General features: G+C 39.6%; 1 protein-coding gene across 3 annotated transcripts in view; it reads left to right on the plus strand.

The window, feature by feature from the left end:
• Positions 1 to 23,612, plus strand: part of SKIC3 (SKI3 subunit of superkiller complex) — a 65,330-nt gene that overhangs the window by 3,419 nt on the left and 38,299 nt on the right. For all 3 annotated transcript variants that reach the window (XM_063129597.1, XM_063129599.1, XM_063129600.1), the window contains exons 4-21: positions 1,802 to 1,893; positions 2,827 to 2,902; positions 5,077 to 5,217; positions 5,848 to 5,946; positions 6,048 to 6,156; positions 9,176 to 9,316; positions 9,787 to 9,888; positions 10,584 to 10,723; positions 13,861 to 13,947; positions 14,036 to 14,139; positions 14,206 to 14,332; positions 15,289 to 15,468; positions 17,824 to 17,948; positions 19,327 to 19,580; positions 21,056 to 21,158; positions 21,769 to 21,945; positions 23,208 to 23,352; positions 23,513 to 23,591. In XM_063129597.1, the coding sequence (XP_062985667.1) occupies positions 1,802 to 1,893; positions 2,827 to 2,902; positions 5,077 to 5,217; positions 5,848 to 5,946; positions 6,048 to 6,156; positions 9,176 to 9,316; positions 9,787 to 9,888; positions 10,584 to 10,723; positions 13,861 to 13,947; positions 14,036 to 14,139; positions 14,206 to 14,332; positions 15,289 to 15,468; positions 17,824 to 17,948; positions 19,327 to 19,580; positions 21,056 to 21,158; positions 21,769 to 21,945; positions 23,208 to 23,352; positions 23,513 to 23,591 (2,281 nt within the window). The remainder of the gene's footprint in view (positions 1 to 1,801; positions 1,894 to 2,826; positions 2,903 to 5,076; positions 5,218 to 5,847; positions 5,947 to 6,047; positions 6,157 to 9,175; positions 9,317 to 9,786; positions 9,889 to 10,583; positions 10,724 to 13,860; positions 13,948 to 14,035; positions 14,140 to 14,205; positions 14,333 to 15,288; positions 15,469 to 17,823; positions 17,949 to 19,326; positions 19,581 to 21,055; positions 21,159 to 21,768; positions 21,946 to 23,207; positions 23,353 to 23,512; positions 23,592 to 23,612) is intronic.

A 23,612-nucleotide genomic window follows, 5' to 3' on the forward strand; every position in this document is an offset into this window, starting at 1 on the left:
AATAGTTTGTGAACACTATAAAAGGAGTAACGTACAAATAGTTCGTGAACACTATACAACAGGAATGTGGAACCTCTAGCCCCTGGGCTGGATAAGGCCTGCAGGGCTTCTCCATTTAGCCTGCCAACTTTTCCCCCAGATCCCAACCCCTCTCCCCTGCTTGAAAAAGCTCTTTTAGCCAACCAGCAGCTGACTGGTGATAAAAGCTTTTCCATGCTATGCAGTGAGAAAGGGAGCCGTTGTCACTGTGTAGCAGGAAAAGCTCTCATCTCTGTTCAGGTGCTGATTGGAGACACTAGTTTTTCCCTACAGGGAAGCAGGGATGGAACCTGTGGAGGAAGCTAATGATTGATTCTGTCCTGTTTACTTATGAGTAGACATTCAGAAGCCTTGTCCTTACTTCTGAATAGGTTTAAAATAAGTAATCATTTCTGAGCCTGCCCATGCTACATTTGGCCAATGACCACAGATGGAATGCAGCTCTGAGAATTCTCACAGATTAGAATTTGGGCCTCAGTTTGAAAGGGTTCCCCACTCGTGCTGTGCGGTGTTGGATTCACAGATAGGAGGCCCTATATTGGATCATCTGGGCATCTTAAATACAGCACCCTACCTGATTGGACTTAAAAAGACGTGTTTTTCTTCCTGCCTTGGTAATGCATCGTTAGTATGCATGCTCATTTTGCTCTTTATACAGGGTAGCTGCAGTATTGTAAACATCTTTCTTCCCTCTCCCAGCAAACACTGAACCCCTAATATATGTTAATGGAAGCTATCATATAAGTTGTGGGGAATTTCAAAGAAGCCAAAACTAGGGGAGTAAAATGGGGAACAGTAATGTGGATTTCCCAGAACGTTATGAATTGGGGAAAAAATTAATTGCCCTAAATCAGTTGAGATCTCTTTTAGCATGTTTACTGCCCCTATATTTATTATGCATCATCATCATGGTAACACATTTACTCAGAAGTAAGCCCCAGTATAACAGTTTTCAGGTATGCAAAGCACAGCCCAACTCCATGCATGCCTACTAAGAATAGCAATGCTGGCTGGGGTTGATGGTAATTGTCATCCAACACATCTGGATGGCAGCAAGCTGGAGAAAGCTGGCTGAAGATACCAAGTTTTGCTGCTTAGGAAAAAGTTGATTGAAATGGAGGCTTGCAAATTATAAGTGATGGGTAGGGCTCTCTAGTCTCTGCTGCATTCTTTTCACACAGTCAAATGCAGTGTTTTGATAGGCCATGAAATATTAGCTTGATACTTTTTTCATTTTTGGATTTTATACATTCAAAAGGTTTAAAAGAAAATAAGTTAACCTCCTGGTAAATTACTGTGCTTCATTGGATATTAAATATATAGTAGCATGGTCATATCTGGGAATGGTGATGCAACAGAGAATTTATATTATGTGGAAAATGTTCTGAAAGGATGAAAAAGAGGTGTAACTAAAACATCTGGCTTTCTCTGCCAAAGTAAACAGGAATTGTTGATGCAGAAATTGTTGATTCACTCTGAATCAATACCTATTATCACCAGTACTGTAAAAACAAGTCCTTAATGGGCTTTATTTCCATTAACAGCATTGAGTATAATCAACTTATGTTATTTTTGTGTAAATAGTACCTCTGTATACAGACTCAACTTTCAGTGGGTTTTCACTTGAGTGTTTTGTAATATGTCCACCTTGTTTTATAAGATGTGGCCCTTAAAAATTGATCATTAGATCAGCACTAAAGTGAATCTGGAGATAAACCACATATAAGGTTTTTTTTAAATAACATGCTTCACTTTCATCTAGGGCTTAGCAAATTTATATGAAAAAATGAACCGTGCAGATGTGCGAGAGGATTTGGTTAATGTTTACCAAAAACTCCTGGAACTCTATGAAAGGTAAGAAATAGCGGAAGATTTTACAGCCTTTTGCAACAATATGTTAAAATTCAATTAAATCTAATCTTCATGCTATTAATCACAGAGCAATCTTTTATCACTAAAGTATCCAATACCTTTCTTGTCAAATTAATAAATATATTTTTTCTGCCACAATATGAAATTCTCCTAGTCATGAATATAAATCCTTGGCATCTGAAGTTATATTTCTGTCATGTTGATTAAAAGTTATGAAGATCGTTCCATACAAAAACATTTTTGTGTGAAATTTTACCCCCACATTTATTACGTGTTATTACTTCACCCCCAAAATGTTTTGTATATCTGCATGCACTTCTCTTTTCATTTTGAACCACTTTACCAATATGGACAGTACCATTGGAAAGTTGAGGGAGAGAAGAGATAGTATTCTATTCCTTCAATTAGGAGAAAGCCTCGTTCCCCTTTTTTCTAGGAACTGCAGTGGGGAAGCACAAAGAGGCTACCTGTAAGTGGATAGGTGTGACAGCACAAGCCTTTTTTTTGCCTTAAAGCTTGATTAGAAACGCCTAGCTCTGATAGAGTAGGACTCTGAAGGGAAGGAGGTAGAAGACAAAGTCAAGGGAAGGGGGGATACAGGAAGCTGGTAACCATAAACTGAATTGGAAGGAATCAGGGACCAATTGAAGGGAAGCTGTGCCATCTTAGGGATGGCAGGAAGTTAAGGGACAAGGAGGGTTTGAATGGGAAAGACAGCAAGGGAGGGGCACAGAGGGGACTGCTGGAAGCAGTGTTCACTCTTCATAGGTTGAAGATGAGATAGAGAAGAGGCCTGATCGAAAACAAGAGGTACGAAAGAGCCAATCTTTAAACAAACCTCATTTTAAGTTGATGCAGTATGTTAATTGAAATTTTAGTGAATTAATAGACATTCTTTTGTATTTTTTTTTCTAGTACTGATAAACAGAAATGGTGTGAGGTATGTAGAAAGCTTGTGGAGCAGTATCAGCAAGAAAAAAAATACCTCCAGGTTAGTCATTATCTTGTTGATTGTCATTTGTTGTGATCAGCCTTTGTAATCGGCCTCCTTTACATAAAGCATGTTGCTATGCAGAAATGTTTGTCTGTGTTATATTGGCAAATGTCACCTCCTTGGGTATTTCTGGCGTTCCTCTGTCTTCTGTTGTTTTTAGTGGAAATGTTCTGGTGTAGCCTGGTGAGGATTGCCTCCTGTACTCATCTACTCTGGTAATCTGTAGATGTGCTATGGCTGTGGCCACAAGCCTTTGGCTTTAATCTGATTGTAAGATATTAGCTGCTGCAAATGAGTTGAGAGAAAAAGCATAGGAATTCAAAATCCAATAATTTGAACAAACTTTGTCTCATACAGTGGGAGGTTCCTTTCCTCCCTCTTGCAGCATCCCTTCACATGCCCCCCAGTCTGTTTTTAGGGGGTCCCCAGCTTCCTGGAGTAGATTTAGGGGGCTCAATGTGAAGGGTAGGTCAGTCCATCAGTGATGTCTGTTCTGCTGGTGGAAGGACAGTGTTCAATAGGGTACTTGTATGATTAAACTCAGGCACAAGGCAGTTTTTGCTATTCGTTTTGTGCAACTGAATTTGTCCCAAATTATGTTGCTCTTCTATTTCATAAGTTTCCCCCAGGCTACTGTTTTGATTCTCCGGATTTAGGGATTATGTCCTCTCCGTTCTAGATGTTGGGAATGTCAGCATCTATTACTATCCCAGTTAGTCTGCAAAGGAATTACGTTGGTAGCCCTAAGAGAACAAGGCAGTATAAGTCTGTTGAAGTTCTATTTTGTAATGGAAGCAAGTCAAACACTTTGACAGTTCAAACCTTTTAAATCAAAGGTGTAGAAATCATATGGAAATTTTTCTTGTACATCTTACACAGACAGTTGTTCTTAGATTTCATTGAACCAACCATTAAATTAGTCACTTTTTTATGCACATGTATTGCTAGAGACCCCTGTGGTTAACAGTAAAGTTTCTTCACAGTCTAGCATATTGGGATACAGTCTGTTATGTACTTCAATTGCTCTTTGATTGCTTCCATTAGTGTCAATTCCTTTAATATATTGTCCAGAAATGTATTGGTTGCTTGTTCATTAAAGTACTTTAGTGCTCCTGGGGCATTGCTTTTCCACAATTAACTGAAAGTGGAATTAAAGCAGAGTTTCCACACAAGCAACTCAATGTAGCATTATATTATCCTGTGCTGCTCTTTCTTGTGGCCAAGATCCTCTTACAATTGTTAACTCACAGGTAATTCTCATTCAGTCAAAATTCTGTGCAAGATTAATTAAGAGCTTCCTCCTTGTAAGTTTAGCCTAATTTACTGCTTCTCGCTTAATGCAGGTGGGGGAATTAATGACAAATAACTTCTCAATTGCCCAGTGTCAATTTATGTTCTGAATTTAATTCAGATTTCTCCAACCTGGTGCCCTCCAGTTTTCTCAGATGTCAAGCAACCTTCTGCCAGCCATGCTGAAGATGTAGAAAACAATAATAATGAAAGAAAACTAGCAATTCAAATGTCCCTCTTTAGGGGGGGGAAATAATCTTCATTGTCCCAGTGCCAGTCTAGTGAAGGGACAATTAGCAGACGGTTCATCATGAAACCAACACTCACAATAAAATGGAAGCAGAAAACAAAAAAAAGAGGGGGATCAGCCTGCCAAAAGATGCCCTTAAATGCATTGATGGGGCTTTGCCTGTCACATTAGAGAAGGCTGGTATGGCAATTGCATTGTATTAGCAAATATTGTCACCGATTAGATCTGAAAAAACACAAGAGAACAGCACAGAAATACTAGAATGTCATGGACTGACAATGAAAACATCTAGACACTCTATAAAAGCTGAGTGACTAAACATGGCAATTCAAGAAGGAGATGTGTAGTGTAGAAGCAACCAGTAATCATGCATAAACTTCTGGGAAATGCCGCCTACAACATAGCACTAAAACAATTTCTATAGGTGTATGTTTCAGTAGACAACAGTAAGCAATATTGCAAAGTCATCTTATAATACTGATTCCTTATTGCTTCTGACATCTCAGTCAAGCTAAAGGACATTCACCTTGATCACTGGAATTGAGAAATGTCTTCCAATTCACTAGTAATCAAAGATCAAACAGCTCTCTCATTTGAGAAGCTGTTGAAGCTTGACTGGTTTTCTTGACAGGTGGCTCGAACGTGGCACAAGCTAATAAAAATAAGACAGGAAGAAGGTGCAGATAATGCTGAGCTTCATCAGCTATGGAAGAGATTGGTCAAGTTACTGGAAGAAGGCGCACATCTCCAGGATAATGAAACGCAGCAATTGGTAAGGGCTGTCCCTTAGGGTCAGATTATTTACTGTTTTTAAAACCTGTCAACATATATGCAAAGTGCTGTACAATCATTCAAGCTGATTCTCAGAACAGGGTATTCAGAATGTGCATTTTACAGGTGGGAAATGAGAGCAAAATATATGGAGTTTCCCAGGATTATCTGCTTGAGTTTGTGGCTAAACTGGCTTATGGCCAGCTCTGATGCAAATTCTGCTTTGTGTATCATAAATATCTTATGGTATAAATAATATACTGGCAGTATGAAAACATAAGCAGTAATCAAGAGTGTCACAATGCACAACTAGTTCAGGGCTTTTTGGTAATTGTTTTTTTCCCCTTATGTCTGCTTTATGTTCATTGGCTCCCTTAACTGAGCTAGACTGTGTTACAAAATTGGACCTTCCTACATCTTCCTCTCAACATGTTGCACGTTATTGCCTTCTGCTTTGTTCCTGAAACAATCTATAGGCCTAGAATCTAGAAGAAATGGTCTATATGTAGAGTCAGAGGACGATATCTTTTCAAACTCTAGGCACACATAGTATCCAGAGAGTACCCCTCCACCTGTTCAAAACTTGCTGTTTGTTGAGCTCCATCTTGCAGTGCCTGTATTTCTTTTTCAGCTTCTTAATGCATTTGAAGAGGCACTGAATTCCTCAGACCCAGTTCCGAGTGAAGAGCACCAAAAGCTTTACAGAGAGTTCATTCAATGTTTGTCAAAAGTAAGGATTGCTTTTACTTGTATTATTGAAGTGAAAAATGACCTGTTTTTAATCTGTATCACAGTCTACATTGTTAATTGTTACTCTTCTCCTAAAACAAGTTACCTCATGAGTCTTCTAGACTGAAGAAGGCCTGTGAAGATATGATGAAGTTGTATGCTGCTGTGAGTGATCCTCTGGAAGTTCTTTGCTTACATTTCATTCAGTCAGGTAATTCGGGTAGCTTTTTAATTTAAATCAGTGTTACTTTTTGGGTGTGTGTGTTACTTTTCCATCCTCTTTTAATTTGACCACTGTGTCTGCTGCCTTTAATCAAGTTTTCTCAAACAAAGGAGCTTATGGGCACCACCACTCAGCATTTAGGCCTCGGGTTTTCATGTGCCATGCATTGGCTATCCAGGGAGCCTGTGAGCCACTGGCCCTTCCACATAGTACTGTCCAAATTGTTGATGCCATCTTCATTGCCAAATGTATTTATTTGAGGTTCCAATTCTGTCAGGTCCCAAGCTGAAGAGAGGTGTGAGCTTTCTTTGCGCATATATTCTGCCTCATTTTCTATCAATAAACTATCACCCTTTTGCACAAGTGGCTTTGTTTCATCTTGTTAATCAAAAGAATCTACTTTGACTGGGACCTGACAGAATCAGAACCCCAGATTAATACAGAGCTTTTGTCCTAGGATCTCTGACAGATCTGAGGTTGTCACAAGAAGGGCTTTTAAAAGTAAAAAAGTATGAAGTTCAGCTCAACATTTTGTGTGTGTGTGTGTGTATCTGAAAATGGAGAACAAGGTGTCAAAATAGCACAAATCATTCAAGGGTTGCTTGCTTTTGCTTCTGGACTTTTAGGTTGTGATAGTGGTTGGGACATTGTTCACCAGCTTTTGTGGCGGAATGTGGCAACTTTGATCCAGATCTGGCAACAGTCACTTCCTGCTTTTGTCTCTATACTTGACTAATGTGCACTGCTTTGATGTGTGGCTAATAAGTATAATAATAAAAGAGGATGTGTGTCTGTCAGCACCATAGCTCCAAGACCATGAAACCTAGACACTTGAAACATGGGATGCATATTAAGGGGACCCTAGGGGTGTGTACCGTAGGCTTACTTGGTTTTTAAAGTGCATTAATTAATTTTAATTTTAACGTATCCATGTGTTTGAAGCCTGCAATATTGTCATCCGTCACTAGGTGGGAGGTATTTCTATGCAGCATTTAGCTGTGCATTCAATACAGTTTGAAGCCTGGAGGAAATAGTCTAAGGGACAGAACTATACCGATTCCCTCTCCTTCCTGCTGTGGGGCAGCCCCCTCTCAAGTGAAGGTAGTGGATGGACCCCTTCAGGAATCTATAGGGGTGACCTATGGCAGTCATTGTGCCTAGGAGTGCCAGCAGTCATGGCTTCACTGTACAGGCCAGGCACAATGTGTTCAACTCTTAAAGCTGTATAACTTTGTTTTGAAGACTTTGCTGTATATAAAGAAGGGCTATTCCAAGCTGTGTAAAGCCAGGACCATTTGCTAGTTTTAAATAAATAAATTCTGGCAGATGGGGGTGATGGAAGATTCTGAAGTAAAGTAGTGGCCCTGAAAACTCCCCCTCTTCCTATAGCATTCTGGTTACCATTGAAGGTGCTATTGTTGACCTGCAAAGCTCTTAAATATATTCACCTATTCCACTCTATTCTTAAAGATCAAGGCAGGTAACAATGTAAAAAGCTACACAGTAAATACAGAATAAAATACCCAATTAACAATTATTAAAACAATATACTCTCCTGTTAACCCCAACCACTAAAAGCCAGACCAAACAAGAACGTTTTTGACATTTTTGAAATTTTTGAAATTTGATAACTATCTTGGGAAAGGGAATTGCAAAGTTGTGGGGAGCATCAAGAACATCCCTCTATGTAACCTTGTTGTTTGAACAGATGGTATAGATGCAAGTGAAGTTGGGGAAGAATTCTGTTTTGCATTTTTAAGTGAATGGACCTAATTCATAGTTCCTGGACTAATATGCAGATAAGAACACAGTTATTCTTCAGAATGCCTGCTTCTTCAAATGTTGTGATGCAGTTTCCAGCTCAAAAATAGATAAAATATGTATGTAAGGGGAAAATTGCATACCAAATGCATATTTTAGGGAAAATGTGAATTTTCATGCAATTTATACATCTTAAACCAATATGAAAATTGATGGAACAGACTTCTGTCTGAACACATGCAAAACTGACACAAATCAGAAGTAGACAGCTGCATCTATCCCTAGTTAAGAGCATCCTTGAATATAAGGGAGGGGCAGTCCTTAATGGTCAAGTAATTTAGTTTTAAAAAGCAGCATGTTGAGGGAGGCCATCAAGTTCTGTACCCCCTGTAAAGGGTATTTTCTTGGATTAAAGTCAAAATGCCAGTTCCTCTCTAGATTTCTGATTCAAAGGACAATAAAAAGGTAAAGTGTCGGGGGGGGGGGGTGCCTTTTGATGAATACAAAGTCTTTGAGCATAAAGGAGACCACTGTATTGATCCTCTAATGTTCTAGATAAAATGGTCAGAAACAGTGCTGTGGATAACCTTAGTTTTTAATGAGTTAAAGCAGAAAAATGTTAAGTTATGTGATTGTGGAGCCATGGAATTGGATCCAGTGCTATCAGTCTGCCAGCTGAATGGATTTCTCCTCCCCCTACTTCCCCCAAGCACATTGCGGTGGGGGCGGGGAGAGGGCTTTGGAGGAAGAGAGCAAGGGGAAGCTCCATTGGGCAAGTGGAAGTCCACTTGCTTGATGTTGGATTTAATCCATGGAGAAAATGACTTGATTTAGACTTTAAGTTACAAGATAGATGTGGGTGCAAGATAAATAGTAACAAATACTGGCTTCTGTTCTAATGAGTGATGCCCCTCATTCCTCACACCTGTTAAAATGTTTAGATCAATGGTTATTCTGCAAGTAAGAATTAAGAACTTTTCTTAGATATCTTCCTCTGGAGAAGAGGAGAAAATGTTCAGCTTGAAGCATTGTACTAAATTACAAAGACTGGTCTTGCCTAGCATAGTGACTATGGATTTCAATCCTTAACCAACTTAAGTGTACCTGTAGGCCCTGGAAATATTTGCTATGGACAAGTCAGGAAATATTATGCTTTTCAAATGGAATACCAGAGAAAAGAAAGTGGCAAAATTGCTTATGGTATATTCTTAACTTCTAAAATGTGACCAAATTCCTCTATTTATAGGCAATTTCACTGAGGAGGCTGTGAATTGTTGTCGGATGCTTTTGGATATTGACTCAAGAAGTGGCCCAGCTCTCATTGGTTTAGGAATTCACTCCCTCCAAGAAAAAAAATATGATGAAGCTGAAAAAAACCTAACCGAAGGTAAGCAATATGGGTGTAGGTAGGGGTGTGTGAGTGTGTTTATAGATGCAGATATATAATGTATGTGTGTGTGTGAGAGAGATCTCAGTGCTAGAAATGGGGAATATAATCTTAAATGCACTCAATTTTGAGTCTTATGCTAGAAGTGAACTTTACTTAAAACCAACATGATTCCTCATCAGACACTGGGAAGGGGAATGTTGAAATTAGTTGTAAGTGACATTTTAAAGTTTAATCTATATTAAGTCCAACAGTAATAACAATTAATCACTTAATGGCCCACTTTCCCAGTGTTGTTGATGTGTTAGGATTAAGACAAAACTGGTCCAAGTAATAGTTAAGCAAGTTATTTTGGGTGTAGCCATTCTCTGTGCATGGTTTGAAAAGTCATATAGTGTTAAATTCTAGTAACAGGAAGGGCCATCTGACCTCATGTGTTTAAAATGTGTTACATCAATCTTTCCCGCTAGGTTTGCAGCGGACCAGCCAATGTCCAGTAGCATGGTGTTACTTAGGAAAGGTACAAGTGAAAATGCATAAATACAAAGAGGCTGTTCAGTCTTGCAATCAAGGTAATTGTGGAGCTAGATAAAATATAACTTAGAAAAAATGTAGTCTGCCTTTCAATAAATAACTTCCAAAGGAGGAAACAGCAATTATAATTAATTTTATAATTAATAAAATATGACAAAGTAAATAATAAAAAATCAAATAATGAAGGCAATGGAATGTCAAACACCAGTAGCAAGCACAAATTGCAATTGTTATATTCAGCAGTCAAAAGCTCATTAATTAAAAACTTTCAAAGCCTACTTAAAAAGATTGTGCTTTTTGATCTGATGGATTTCTTGTGGGAGATAGTTACACGATATTGGAACTGATTACAAAAAAGCCTCCTCGGCTGCTGTAATTTTACAGTAGTTGGCACTTGCCAAAAATTGTAACTTGCTAGATCTCAGTGTTAAGTATATTTAATGTTATTGTGAATGTTATGTTACAGATTCTTTAGGTCCCAGATAGCATGTTAATGAAAAAACAATATGTGTTATACCGTGCTAATAAAGCATAGGTTGCAAACAGGTAGACTTGAATAACTTTTTCTTGAAATTTCCTCATATTGTAAAGATGTAAGTTTCTTCGTCCACAGAATTATTTTAAAATTCGTAATTCTTTGGTGCCCTTTCAAACTAGCAATGTTGATATGTTAACTTGTTAAAGTGACAGTGCCTTTAAGACAAGCATAGAACTAGAGTTCTTTCTTTGATAGCTTTAAAGACATTGGGACAATTTAATGAATCCAGTACCAGCCAGCAACAGAAAAACCTTGCCCATTGTTTCAAAGCAGTAGCCCTGATTAAAATTCCAAGTGCTGACTCTGCAGAAGAAGCCATCAGTTCCCTTGATCAGGTATGTGATTAACTTTAAAAAAAAAAACAGTACAGTGTTGGTAAGTAAAATCCATGGGTGCTTCCAGAAGAGGCTTTTATTGTGCAATTGTACTGCCTCAATTGCAGCATTTATGAGGGATCCAAATAACATTGTCTTCAATTTGTAGCCCTCCCATATTTCCCCATTGCTTCTTCCATCTCTTCATCCCAGAAAAATCCTTGAAGGAAGAAAAGATGCAATAGCTGCACAATGTGCCTTTTGACTTTTAGCACTAGGAACCCTCTGTCTGGAAGCACCCTCTGTCAGTTTTAAAGAATATTAGAGGTCTTAGGCTGTAATTATACCAGTGCAGTTGCTTCTATAGCTCCAATAGAGAGAGATAAGGCCTAGGTTGCCCTGGGTTCTCCATCTTCACTGGAGTAGTACATGCTCCTTTCCAAAGACAATGCTGTCTCTGCCATGGTTGAGGTGGAAAAGAAATGAAGTCTGGTGTTACTATTGCTGCCTCTCATTATAGTTTCATATTCTTCACCAAGGAGCCCTGCCTGGCAACACAGTGCAGGATTTGCCTCTCATCCCATTCTCCACTATATCTGGTTAGTGCAAATCCATTTGAAATTCAGCTCCCAGCCCTGCCTGTTTGGCTTCCTGCCGTTTAGGATTTCTAGGTTATGATCCGGACAGTACCGCTGTGCCTCTAATACAGGGTTGGGTACCTTGTAATCCCAAACTTCTAGATGTCCACAACTCCCATGATCCCTCACCATTGGCTATTGTGGCGAGGGCTGATGGGAGCTGTAGGCCAAAACATGGAGGGCCACAAGTTGCTCCCCGCCCCCGCTCTAATAGTTGCAAGAAAGGAAAGTGTAATCAAGGGTTGGTTTCTCCTTCGTAATGCTGCAGTCATGAGAAAAGCTAAGCCCCAGTCTTCCTCCTTGCTAATACAGCATTCACAGTCATACCCTGTGGTTTTTTGCACAGCCACCCCTTTTCATTAATTCCCCGTCCCCCATGCGCACACACATGCTTCCTTCAGTTTCTTGTTTTAAATTCATGCTTGTAGTGCCTTCTTCCTCTAGACTACAGTTGCCCCCCCTTTTTTTTGCAGACTCCTTTCAGCTGACTGCCATACAGTGTAGCAAGTTATGCTTTTCCTCACATGCAGATGTGGTAGAAAAAGCTTCACCTGCTAAACGGTTATGTGAGGCCACTGAGTTGTCTGCAATGGCTATTAACAGGAACATTCCTGATTAATTTAAGATTCTGTATCTGTAGTGAAGGGCTTGTTTGTTGTGTTACTTCTTTCAGCACTTTCTATACATAAATCTCTGGAAACTCTCCTTGCTGGAAAGAGACCACTTGTCAATATAATTAAATAACTACATTTTTGTTTGCCAGTAGAAAGAGAAATGTATTGGGAAAGATAACTTTTACATTAATGATTGCATAAAGTGTGGCAAAACCTCTTAGATGTGCACATGATTGATTGCTTTTATGACACATTTTTAAAATTATTCTTAACACTTCTTTATTTTGGTTTATAACAATTACACATTTTAATAAACATAAAAGTTTTGAAAGAAACCACAATCTAATTGGTATCTCCTTTTATTGTAATTTTATCCTTTGCTCTGACCAGTGGTGAGGGTAAATCAACCAAAAATATCTTACACTTTTTCAGTTGTTGCCTTTATATACTTTTAAACTTACAGTAAATTGGTAAAGCTTCTTTCTAACATTAACTTTAAAACTTCATAAAATTCATGCCAGTTTGAGATTGTATCAGTTAGCATATTTGAATCTGTTTCCTTGAGTGCATTTATCATCAGTTACTGCACTGCCAGGGAATTTTACTTTCACAAGAATCTAATTTGTCTGCACTGTACATCTTCTATCCAAAAGGTAATTACAAAGTTGTGAGAATAGTCAGTTTCTGGCTAGGAACTCCAGCACAGTTCTGAGGTACATTTATCATTAAATATTGTATAATTATATTTAATAGTGTACCAAATATTTCTTTAAATGTGTGACATCTACCACAGATTGCTAGCATTATTTAATTATTCACAATGCCCAGAATTTAAAGAACTGTATAACTAGTCCTGCATACCCAAGGAGCTTTTGGGCTTCTGTTTCTTAAAAGTACAGTTCTCTATGTCACATGTCAAGCAGTTTTTGAAACTAATACAAGTTTCAGAAGCAGCTGGTGGTATCACGTAGGGTTTTGCTGTTCGAAGAAAAAAGGTTGGGTTTTTTAAAAGAAAAGAAAAGACAACTCTTGAGTATGTGCAAGCCTTAAAATAGGTCTTTGTATCTTGATCAGCAGCTCTGGAAGATAGCAAGAATTAATCGAGACTAAACTAGACTATATACCTTTTGCACTATTAGCAATTGCGTGGGTTTTTTATTAAAGTAAATAGCAGGCATGACGGCGGGAGCTTTAACCCTTTTCCCTACCCCGCAGTTCTGCTCCAGCTCGGAGGCCCCATGCTTGCTATATGCATTGCAAGAAAAGCTTCCATTGGTGCAAATGCAAGAAGCAGATGTCAGGGCTCCCCTATGCCAGGATCCTGATCCAGGTAGGGCCTCCCTGCACCACCTCTTTATTTTTTAAAAGCCATTCATGAAATGGCTAAGCTAGGTGAGACACCATTCACACAATGGTTAATTCTGTGAATGGCTTCTCATCTAATTTGGGCTTTAGGGAGCATACACAGCCAAATAATAATAAGGTTATATCTTCTTCATCAGACTTTTAGGCACTTCTAGAATAAGAAAGAAAGAACCTAAAACTACCTGGCATGCAGTAGGGTAGGATTTTCTTCAATAACAAGATGCAGTGATCAATGATGTACAATGACAACTTGATAGATCTTTTTTTTTTGTATGTGTGCTAGAATTGCCTTAACCATGGGTGGTTTGTAAGTCGTTTTGGTTATGTAATTTCCCTTGAAAGTTAATGTTTAGGATATACCAATGTTATTAAATACTCTCAAACTTTGTCATCCACTGAGTAGAGGTGAAAATCAAGTTTTGCATTTAGAAAGCAGCAACATTGTGGTATTAGGTAGGCTTAGTGTTATACATATTTAACATCTTCAGAATGTGTTTCATTTTTTGAGGGTTGAAACTTAAAATATCCATTTGGTTTCTAGGTTTTGGATAGGAATAATGATCCAAAGCTTATAATTCTTAAAGGACAGGCCTATCTAAATAAAGGACTTGGCAAAGAAGCTTTGAAGGTTGGTATATTTTTCTTTATAATGCAGACTTTTGTTAAAATGATGGCATCGTTCCTTGTAAATTGTAAAATTTAACACTTTATTATAGATTGCACAAGAGCTTAAATTGATACATCCTGACCTGGCAGAAGCCCACCATCTTGAAGGCTTGATTCATTACAGGCAGAAGAAGTATCATGAGGCAGAAACAAGGTAAATTGCACATTTCTTTGGGGAGAGGGTACTTGAAAACCATTTTTAATGATTTTTTCTTTTTAGTTTCCAGAGAGCTATTGAAAAAGAAGCTGAAATTGCTGATTTCCATTTCTGCCTGGGCCTCACTTATTGGTTTATGAGTGAAGAGACAAGAAAAGATAAATCCAAAGCTCTTACTCAGTTTCTGAAGGTAAAATATGATGAGAGAGATAACTTACCTACTGCCACTAAACCACTGAATTTCAGCAGCAGATTTGGTGGCATGGCAGTGGTATGACCCCTAGTGAGTCTGGCAGGAGGAAATTGGCCCTCAGATCCCTGAAAGTTGCCCACCACTGAGTTGGTGGTGTACCTGGTGCTTTTTATAATAATATCAACAAAAAGACAGGTGCCTGCCGCAAGGAGTTTATAGCTTAAATGCTGGGGTAAGGAAACAACAGAGACAAGGGTAGCAAAATACGGTGGGCCAATGAAGTTATTCATACTTAGGTTTTGTCTTAGCGATACGGACAATGTGGTTAATTTGGGGGTTACACAGAAGACATGAGTTCTGACCGTTGAGAGACTTAAACCAGGAACAGTTGAATTGAAAGTTACTGTCTTTTTTCTAATCTTCTTCATCCTTCCTCTGTTAATATTATATGTGTTTACTTTAGTTTAAAAATTTATACACCACTCTTCGGTATTGCTACTCCTAGCATATAGCTCACTGTAAAAGAAACAGATTAACAACAAAATCAAAATACCTAAATAAAACAATGATATAAAAAGCAGGCTAGAATTGCAGCAAAAAAACCACCAACCCACACGCCTTTAACAGTCAGACATAGTTTAAAAAGACCTAATAAATTCAAAACAAGACAACATTGCCCTTGCTCCAAAGGCTTCCAGGAGGGTATTCGGGGGGTTGGGTGCCAAAATCCTCTTCCCTTTCACCACCCATCCCATCTCTAAGGGTGGGTTATCTAGAAAAGGGCTTTTGAAGATTGTCTTAATGTGCAAGAGATGGTGTTCCTTCAGTTACCACAGTTCCTGTAGAACTCCTGCATTAGTGTTCTTGTTTACACTTACACAAAAGACAGGACTTGACTAGGTTTTTGTTGCAGTAGTAGGTCTGGTGTTTTTTTGTTTTTTGTTTTTTTGTAGGCGGCAAAACTGGACAATTACTTCGGAAGTGCTTTCCACTATTTAGGTCAATACTACAAGGATATAGCTGGAGATAAAAACCGAGCTCTCGGCTGCTATAAAAAGGCATTTGAGAAAGACAAAACAGATGGAGAAGCTGGAGCAGCAGTAGTAGACCTAAGCACTGAGCTTGGAGACTTGGTACTGTACATCTTAATTTGAGTGTTTTTTTTATGTACAACAGTAACCAGTATAGCTGTAATGGTGTTCACAAAATACATATGTGTCAAAAATGGTTCATCTTTTTGAGCTTAATTTTTGCCAAGTGGGGAGCTACTCTTGTTCCCTCATAAACAAAATTACCTCAGAATGTCTTGCATTTTCACTCTTTCCCCCACCCCTTCAGCTCTTCCACCAATTCAGATGGCTTCAGAATCCACTGACAACTTGGTAAAACTTTGTGTGATTCAAGGATGGCTCTGAGGGGTGACAAGTGCTTCTCCCAGATATTTCCCACCACGCTGTGTGGTCGCCCAGCTTTCAATCACAGTTTTAAGGTCATATATAGCATGGATTAAATCCTTGCTCCTAGAGTTTATTGAGTTATTGATTTATTTAAAACATTTGTATCCTACCTTATATCACTAGGAACTCAGGGTGGTGTACAGAGAAAATTATACAATATAAAACAATAAATATACACAGCTAAAAACGAATTAAAACATTAATCAAGTTAAAACCAGTATATAATTTAAAAGCAGTGAAAACAGTTAAAGCAATGTGCATGATTAAAACAGTTAATCATGTTTTGAGAGAGGCTCCCTCTCTGAGATTTAGTCCAAGCTTCCACTTGCTGCCAGGATACCCACCCATGACATGAAACTACTGCAGAGGAGAGTTAATGTTCTCCCTGGCATTTTGATTTTCAGCCAACAGAGGGAGCTTTCTGGGTGGAAATCTTAAAGCAATGGAAAGCATAGTATTCCATTGCTATGATAATGGTACGAAATGGAATCCTGTGTACTCTTCTGCAGTATGGAAACAAGTGCAGGATAACAAATTCAGAGAGTTCATTCTAGGTGCTACCAAAAGCCTTTGGAGTTGCACACGCACCCTATATACTGTGTATTACTCATCATTCAGGGTAAGAACTTGAGGATTGTCCTATCTGCAATTACAGTTTACCTATAAAAGCAAGGCATATCCCCCCCTTTTTTTAAAGCCAAGTCATAGTTGTCAGGATTTCTCCTAATCTGCCCATCAATAAATTGATAGGCACATCAGTACTTACCACTGATCAAGTAGTAAGTATGAGTATAATGAAGGTTTAATGTGAGTCAGGGCTTAACCTCATCATTTGTGTTCAGTGTCGGGGCTCAATGCTGGAATATTTAACATTAATAGGGTTTCCCAGCATGTACTACGAAGACATTTCCCTTAGCAATGTGAAGCTGCAACCAGCCCCATTCATTGGGCCGGAGGGCTTCTGGCTCAGATACATGACTCTAAGGCAGGCCTGAGCTCTGAGCACCTCTCCTTGAATGAATGAAATCTAGATGATCAGCCTTTGTTGGTAGTGTGTGTTCGCTTTGATTATTTTATGGTTACAGGAATTCTAAGAAACTACTTCAGAGATTCGTATCCATTTTCAAATGTGCTTACATCTATCTGATCTTTGTCATTATGTGTACACATAAGAAGCACCAAATTATTTATTGCATTTCTACTGCCTGGGAAGGGGGAGAGGTTTCTGCCATATGTAGTAAAATAATTCGGCTAGTTTTGGGAACCATGCACTTCCACTTGGGTGGAGAGGAGTGCACCATTTGCTGCTCTGCCTGCAGGCAACAAAATATCTTGGGTTGGCTCTGCACTGGCTAGTAAGCCTTTATGGAGGAAGGAGTTTTGGGGATCAGGAAGGGCTGACAGGGAGGGGTGAAGTCCAAATGCCATATCAGCTAAGAAAATGCGCTGCTATGTTTTACTTCTTTTCAGGGATGGTGGAATAATTCAGCTCATTTCCAAGCCAAGTCAATGTGACCGAAAGGGGACAGCTCATCCATCACTATTTTTAATCCAGGAGATGGCAGAGTGGGTTGCCACACAGGAAGTGGAGGGACGATTTATTCATGAAAGTGTAATAATCACGCTGAACTTAAACTAGCAGACTCTCAAGCCTGCTGTCCATAGTTAATATACTGAGCTCCAGGCCTGGTTCATATCCTTCCCCGTATACAATCCAATTTCATGGTAGAAGAGCATATGCACAATTTCCTTTGCCAAGCACCTAATGTAACATTGGGGGTAAGATCCAGGATCTGCCTTCCATGAGAGGAAAGGCTCCACTCACAGAAGTTCCCTCTGCCCAATTTTTGGGAATCCATCCTTGCCTCCACAACAAAGCTCATCCTACTCAGCAGGGTCTGCTTACTCTGTAGCATTTTCTGGGGGCTGGTGGGGTTGCCATGGGAAGGAAAGGGCAGGATGGCCACTTCCGCCCATGCAGTTAACCCAATTTATATCTGGATCCAACCCAACATTATCTTTGTGTGCTAGGAAACTGCCCTTACCATCTTGACAGAGGTAACTGAACGAGCAAGTCCTGGGAGAGCAAAATGGGCCTGGCTTCGACGTGGACTTTATTACCTGAGAGCTGGTCAGCATTCACAAGCAGTGGCAGAGTAAGAGGAGGAGGAGGAGGAGGAGGAGGAGGAGGAGATTTCATTGTTTTTTGCAAAATGCAAGTTAAACAGATGATCTGATAAATGTCTATATATGTTTTTTTTAAAAAAGGGAAATCGTCTTCCTCTCTATGAATTTTTCTTCTTGGTGTTTATTTGCAATATTCATTGTAAGTGAGTGTTATGAGTTCAAATCCCTTTTCAAATTAATAAATGAGCACCAGAAGTTACGCTCTCTGATAATAATATACGAAAGCTGAAATCCTATACCTGCTTATTTGGATGTATGCCCCATTGTACTCAGTGGGACTTACTTCTGAGTAGACACATATATGATTGCACTGTAAATGAAAAAGGAAGTTCATCATTTAAAAAATGGTTGCCAATGTTTTTTTCAAAGTCACTTTTGATAAAGTTTTTTTGCCTTTAAATTGGTCTTTCTCCTTCAAAGTTTCAACAATCAACCTGAGATTTTCAGAGTATGTAAAATCAACACTTCTTTCTGGCTCCTGAAAACTTCAGAATGATGGGTAAAACTATTTTATGAAAGTAAGAATGATATCCCTGATTATAATTTTCAGTAACCTTGTTACTGATGGGCAAAGGAGACACTAGTGTGTCTCCTTTAAACATTGGAGGTGCAATCCTGCATGTTGTAGCTATATGGAACATTGCAGAGCATCCTACACAGGGCTCTGTGACAACCCTAACCACTCCCCATGCAGCGCCTCAGTGTATGGGGTCCCACTATTGATCCAAGTACATTGCAACCTGGCAGAGTCATTCAGTATGACCAAAGCGATTCTATGTGATTGTGACAGTGTCCTCTCCCTGGCTTTTTGCCAGTCCCAATTCACACCACTCTACTCTTGTTTTTTGCTGGGAGTAGTCTGAATGTTGGGACCTTGGGGAATAAAGACTGCAAATAGGGAAGAATTGGCATAAAGCCCCATAGGAGGAACCTATGTGCACTCTGAGAGCACAGAATACGAGGTTTTACCCTTGAGCCGGTTAAAGTTGGTTGTCCAAACCAGCCTTCCTAATCTCATACCTTCCAGATATGTTCACCTAAAATTCCCAGCATCCCCCAGCCAGCATGGCCTGCTTGGGCATACTAAGAGTTGTAGGCCAACACATCTGGAGGGCCCCAAGTTGTATTTAGAGTTATGGCTTTTTCCCTCAGCAAATGGTCTATGAACTTTTTTTTAAAAAAAAAACCAACAACCCCAAAACACAATAATTACTTAATTTTTTTCGTCAACGTTTCAATCTGAAAGTTTCTAGATAAAATTTCTAAGAAGTTACATGTAGAGAAACAAAGTCGTTTCTAATGTTGTTATGAGTTCACTCATGGCTTGTGCTTTCTTAATGTGCCCAGTTTGCAGGCAGCACTGCGAGCAGATCCAAAGGATCCCCACTGTTGGGAATCCCTCGGAGAGGCATATCTGAGCAGAGGGGGCTACACGACAGCACTGAAGTCTTTCCGAAAGGCCAGAGAACTAAACCCCAAGTCTATATATAGTGTTTATAAAGCTGCAGCAATTGAACAAATTCTAGGAAAATATAAAGAAGCTATTGCAGAATATCAGCACATCTTGAAGAAATCCAACGATTATGTCCCTGCACTGAAAGGTATTCATGTATTTTTGTTAGATATAGTGACATGCAATATATTCTCCACACTAGAGAGTTATGATGATATAGTTTCATGCTTAACATGTCCCACTGCCACCCCCCATTTTTAAACGAATATGACCACTTCTCAACAAAATATGTGAGTTTCTATAGGCGATTTGAAATCAGAGGAATGGCTAGGCTATTTGAGAGACTTGAGAAGGGAAAGGATGTTCTTTAAAAATATTCCATGATACAGCTGTGCATTACTTAAAATATGGTACATTAATAACTGCTAGTAAAGAATATTTCCATTTACATGTTCTAACTAAAAAAAGCTGTAAACTAAGAAGACAATTCAGTCACTTGGTGAGGAGCTATGGCTTAGTGATATAGCACATGCTTTGCATGCAGAAGGTACCAGGCTCAGTCCCTGGTGTCTTCAGGTAGGGCTGGAAAAATTCCTGTCTGAAACTATGGAAAACTGCTACCAGTGAGTTTCAACAATACTGGGCTTAGATGGACCAATGGTCTGAGTCAATGGGCCAGTTTGCACGTCACTCGAGTAAATTGTGGGTTAATTAACCGACTATTTTCAGGGATGTGCGGAGTGTACAAGCCATTTCCAGATTGAATTAATAACCTATGAACGCCCCCATTCATAGGTTGTTAGTGTGTGACATCCAAACCTGGACACTCTAGGGCTGTTCACACGTAACAGCAACCCATCAATGTAAAACCGATGGATTGTCATGCATGAGTGGGAGAGAAAGGGAGCCTGCAGTGCATCCACCTCTTCTGCTTTTACTCCACAAGCCATGATCAGCTACTTCATAGGTTGCAGAGCGTAATGTCTGGACCCAGAGTGCAGTGTTTTTCGGGGCGCTAAGTAAGCCAGCCATTAACCCATGGATTCTTGTTGCTCTCTCCCATTCATGCACAACAACCCATCATTTTTTAAACCAATGGGTTGTTGTTACATGAGAACCAGGTCTCTGGGTTGTTTATAGATTAAACATGTCAGATTTAACTCAACAATGAAACATGGTTGTTGATTCAAACTGGACATGGCTCATGCTATCTACATTCTTGCAAATTGTGAGTTAATTAACCCAAGATTAGTCATGGTGATGTGTGAACCAAGTCAGTATAAGGCAGCTTCCTGTGTTCCATTTTCTGAATTTTTGCCTCATCCTACATCTTGCATGGAATGAAAATTGGTAAGGAAATTTGCTTCCCCAACCCCTTAACTTCCTTTATTACTCCCTTTATTATATTTAATTTTTTGGAAGTAATGTGCATGTATATGTAATATACTAATATTCTAATTATCCTTAGATTTCTGGGCTACCTTACTGCTGCATTTCTAATGTGCACCTAAGGGTTTTAAAGTTTATACTAAATACCCTCATTGTCAAATAAACGGTTTCCCAGCATTTGCCACTGTGCTTATTGCAGTCTTATCACACGTTAACAGCTTATTTTCTATTTAGGTTTGGGAGAGTGCTATCTGATGATGGCAAAGATGGCCCTTGCTGACTATCTGGATGGGAAAGCTCTGGACTACATAGAACAATCCCTTGGTTTTTTAGCACGGTTAGTATTCATATATCTCCATTGCCAACAAGGTCCTGTAAGTCTGAAACAAATTGCCTTATTTCAGTATAGATTTTTTAACTAATATCAAAAAAGCAGTTGGTTCCTGTAAATGAGAGGTGCAGAACCCTTGTCCACTCCCTGTGCAGTCCCCAAAGTGGCAGAACCCTACCCAATTTCCCCCACAATCGAGCTGATAAACTGGGGACGGGGGAGACTGCTGTTGCCTGCCTTCTGACATTGTTGTTTTTCACTGCTACTAGCTGCAGGAAAACCACACTCCTCGCTGCAGGGAGGGGAAAAGCTTTCATCTCTACCACCGCCAGCGATCCCTGGATCTCAGCAGGCAGGGAGGGGAGATTTAAATCTCCCCATTCCCATATGTGGATATGCAGAGAGGGGATGAAGGGTGTAAGTGTGTGAGCGTATGTGCAGGCCCTAGCCTAGCCAACAGTAGATGTGGCCCTTTTGGGCAAGATGTTGTGCTCCACTGTTGTAAATGATACGGGGCCATGCGTGCAAGCCATGTTGTAGACAGAATAGCCAATCTGGATCCAACCCATAAACTCTTTAGGTGAGTTCTGGTCATAAAACCTTTGATTTCTTTCAGAGCAGCAAAGCATCGCCCAGAAGTGTCTTGCCTCTGGAAGTTGCTTGGAGATGCCTGTAGCTGCGTTTGTGTTATTTCATCGTCTAAAGTGAATGTGCAAGTTTTAGGGTTCCTTATTGGTCAGAATATGGACAAATGCGTGCTAAACAAAAGTGATCTGCTCAGTCTCGGAGGAAGGTAATGTGTAATATTGTTGTTGTTTATTCGTTCATTCGCTTCCGACTCTTCGTGACTTCATGGACCAGCCCACGCCAGAGCTTTCTGTCGGCCGTTGCCACCCCTAGCTCCCCCAAGGTCAAGTCTGTCACCTCCAGAATATCATCCATCCATCTTGCCCTTGGTTGGCCCCTCTTCCTTTTGCCTTCCACTTTCCCTAGCATCAGCCTCTTCTCCAGGGTATCCTGTCTTCTCATTATGTGGCCAAAGTATTTCAGTTTTGCCTTTAATACCATTCCCTCAAGTAAGCAGTCCGGCTTTATTTCCTGGAGTATGGACTGGTTTGATCTTCTTGCAGTCTTCCACAACTCTAGAAGGCTGGCTGCCTTCTCCTGAAATGATTTGCTGGCATGGGCAGGAAAGCAGTCATTTGAAAGCTGAGAGGGAGGAGAAGGTAATGGACTGTGTTTGGGCAACTTCCAACTTTTCACTTAGGAAAAATCTTCAAAATGTCTCTTCTCTCCCTTCTAGAAAATGCATAGACTCATAACAATTATTTCTCTGCTTTGGAAAAGCTTCAATGCTTTTGAAGACTGTGCTATTATATCATTTCCCACCCTCAGGCCTATTTGCATGCCTAGCTACCAACATGCCTCACACTGAGGAATGGAGCAAAGACTGCCATGCTTAACAGGCCTGGAAAGCAAAGAGTTGAGAATGAATGTGGACTTACAAATGTGAGCAACAGCCAGCATAGCTGCTGTCTGGAAACCCCACTAGTTTGGCCATATAGGGCTTGGGTAAAATGGACAGTAGTAAGAGTCATAAGAGAGGGAGAAATCATGGAGAAATCATAAAGAAATGCAGGGCAAAAACAATTAGAAAGGGAAGTTAGGACTTTCACTCACCCGCTCCCTCAGCTATAGCCTAGACATTACATTTTGGCTATTTTATCAATGCCTGTTTAGAATTAACTTCTGGAATTGAGGCTTCACAATTCTTCAACAGTAGAGCTGCCCCGCAACCAATGCTATGTGGGCCAAGATGTATTCAGATCTCTCATTCCCTAATTCTAACTGAACTGAATATTCCTCTCAAGAATGAAGGTTGTGTAACATTCTCGTTCTCTCTCATATAGTTTCTTTAGAGCATTTGTCTTCAGAATAGGGAGTGTATGAACGCAGCAGGCTCTAAAAACATTCTTAAATTAATGTGTTTACTTCTTTTTCCGCCCATCTAGCTAATAAATTATTCTCTTCATTCAACGATCCATATTTCTGTAGGTGTTATGGGAGAGGATTAAAACTGATGTCCTCACCAAATACATGGTGTGATCTTGGGATAAATTATTACCATCAAGCACAGCATCTTACAGCAATGGGCAGTAACAAGAATGAGACAAGTGAACTTTTAGAGAAATCCATACAGGTAATTTTTTAAACTTTCTTGTCTTTAATCACATTTACAATAATGGATCTATTCGAGTTAGGAACATTTCTCAGTTGTGCCCAGCATAAGATGTTTGTTAGCATAACACATCAAAATATGACACATAGGATTATAGCACTGCACTCTCAATCTCTTCCAGTGTCTTAAAAAAGCTGTGAGACTAGACAGTAAAAATCATCTCTACTGGAATGCCCTTGGTGTGGTGGCCTGTTGCAAAGGTATGTTTCAAAGGAAAACTT

This window comes from Elgaria multicarinata, chromosome 6, assembly GCF_023053635.1.
Source record: "Elgaria multicarinata webbii isolate HBS135686 ecotype San Diego chromosome 6, rElgMul1.1.pri, whole genome shotgun sequence".
NCBI lineage: Eukaryota > Metazoa > Chordata > Lepidosauria > Squamata > Anguidae > Elgaria > Elgaria multicarinata.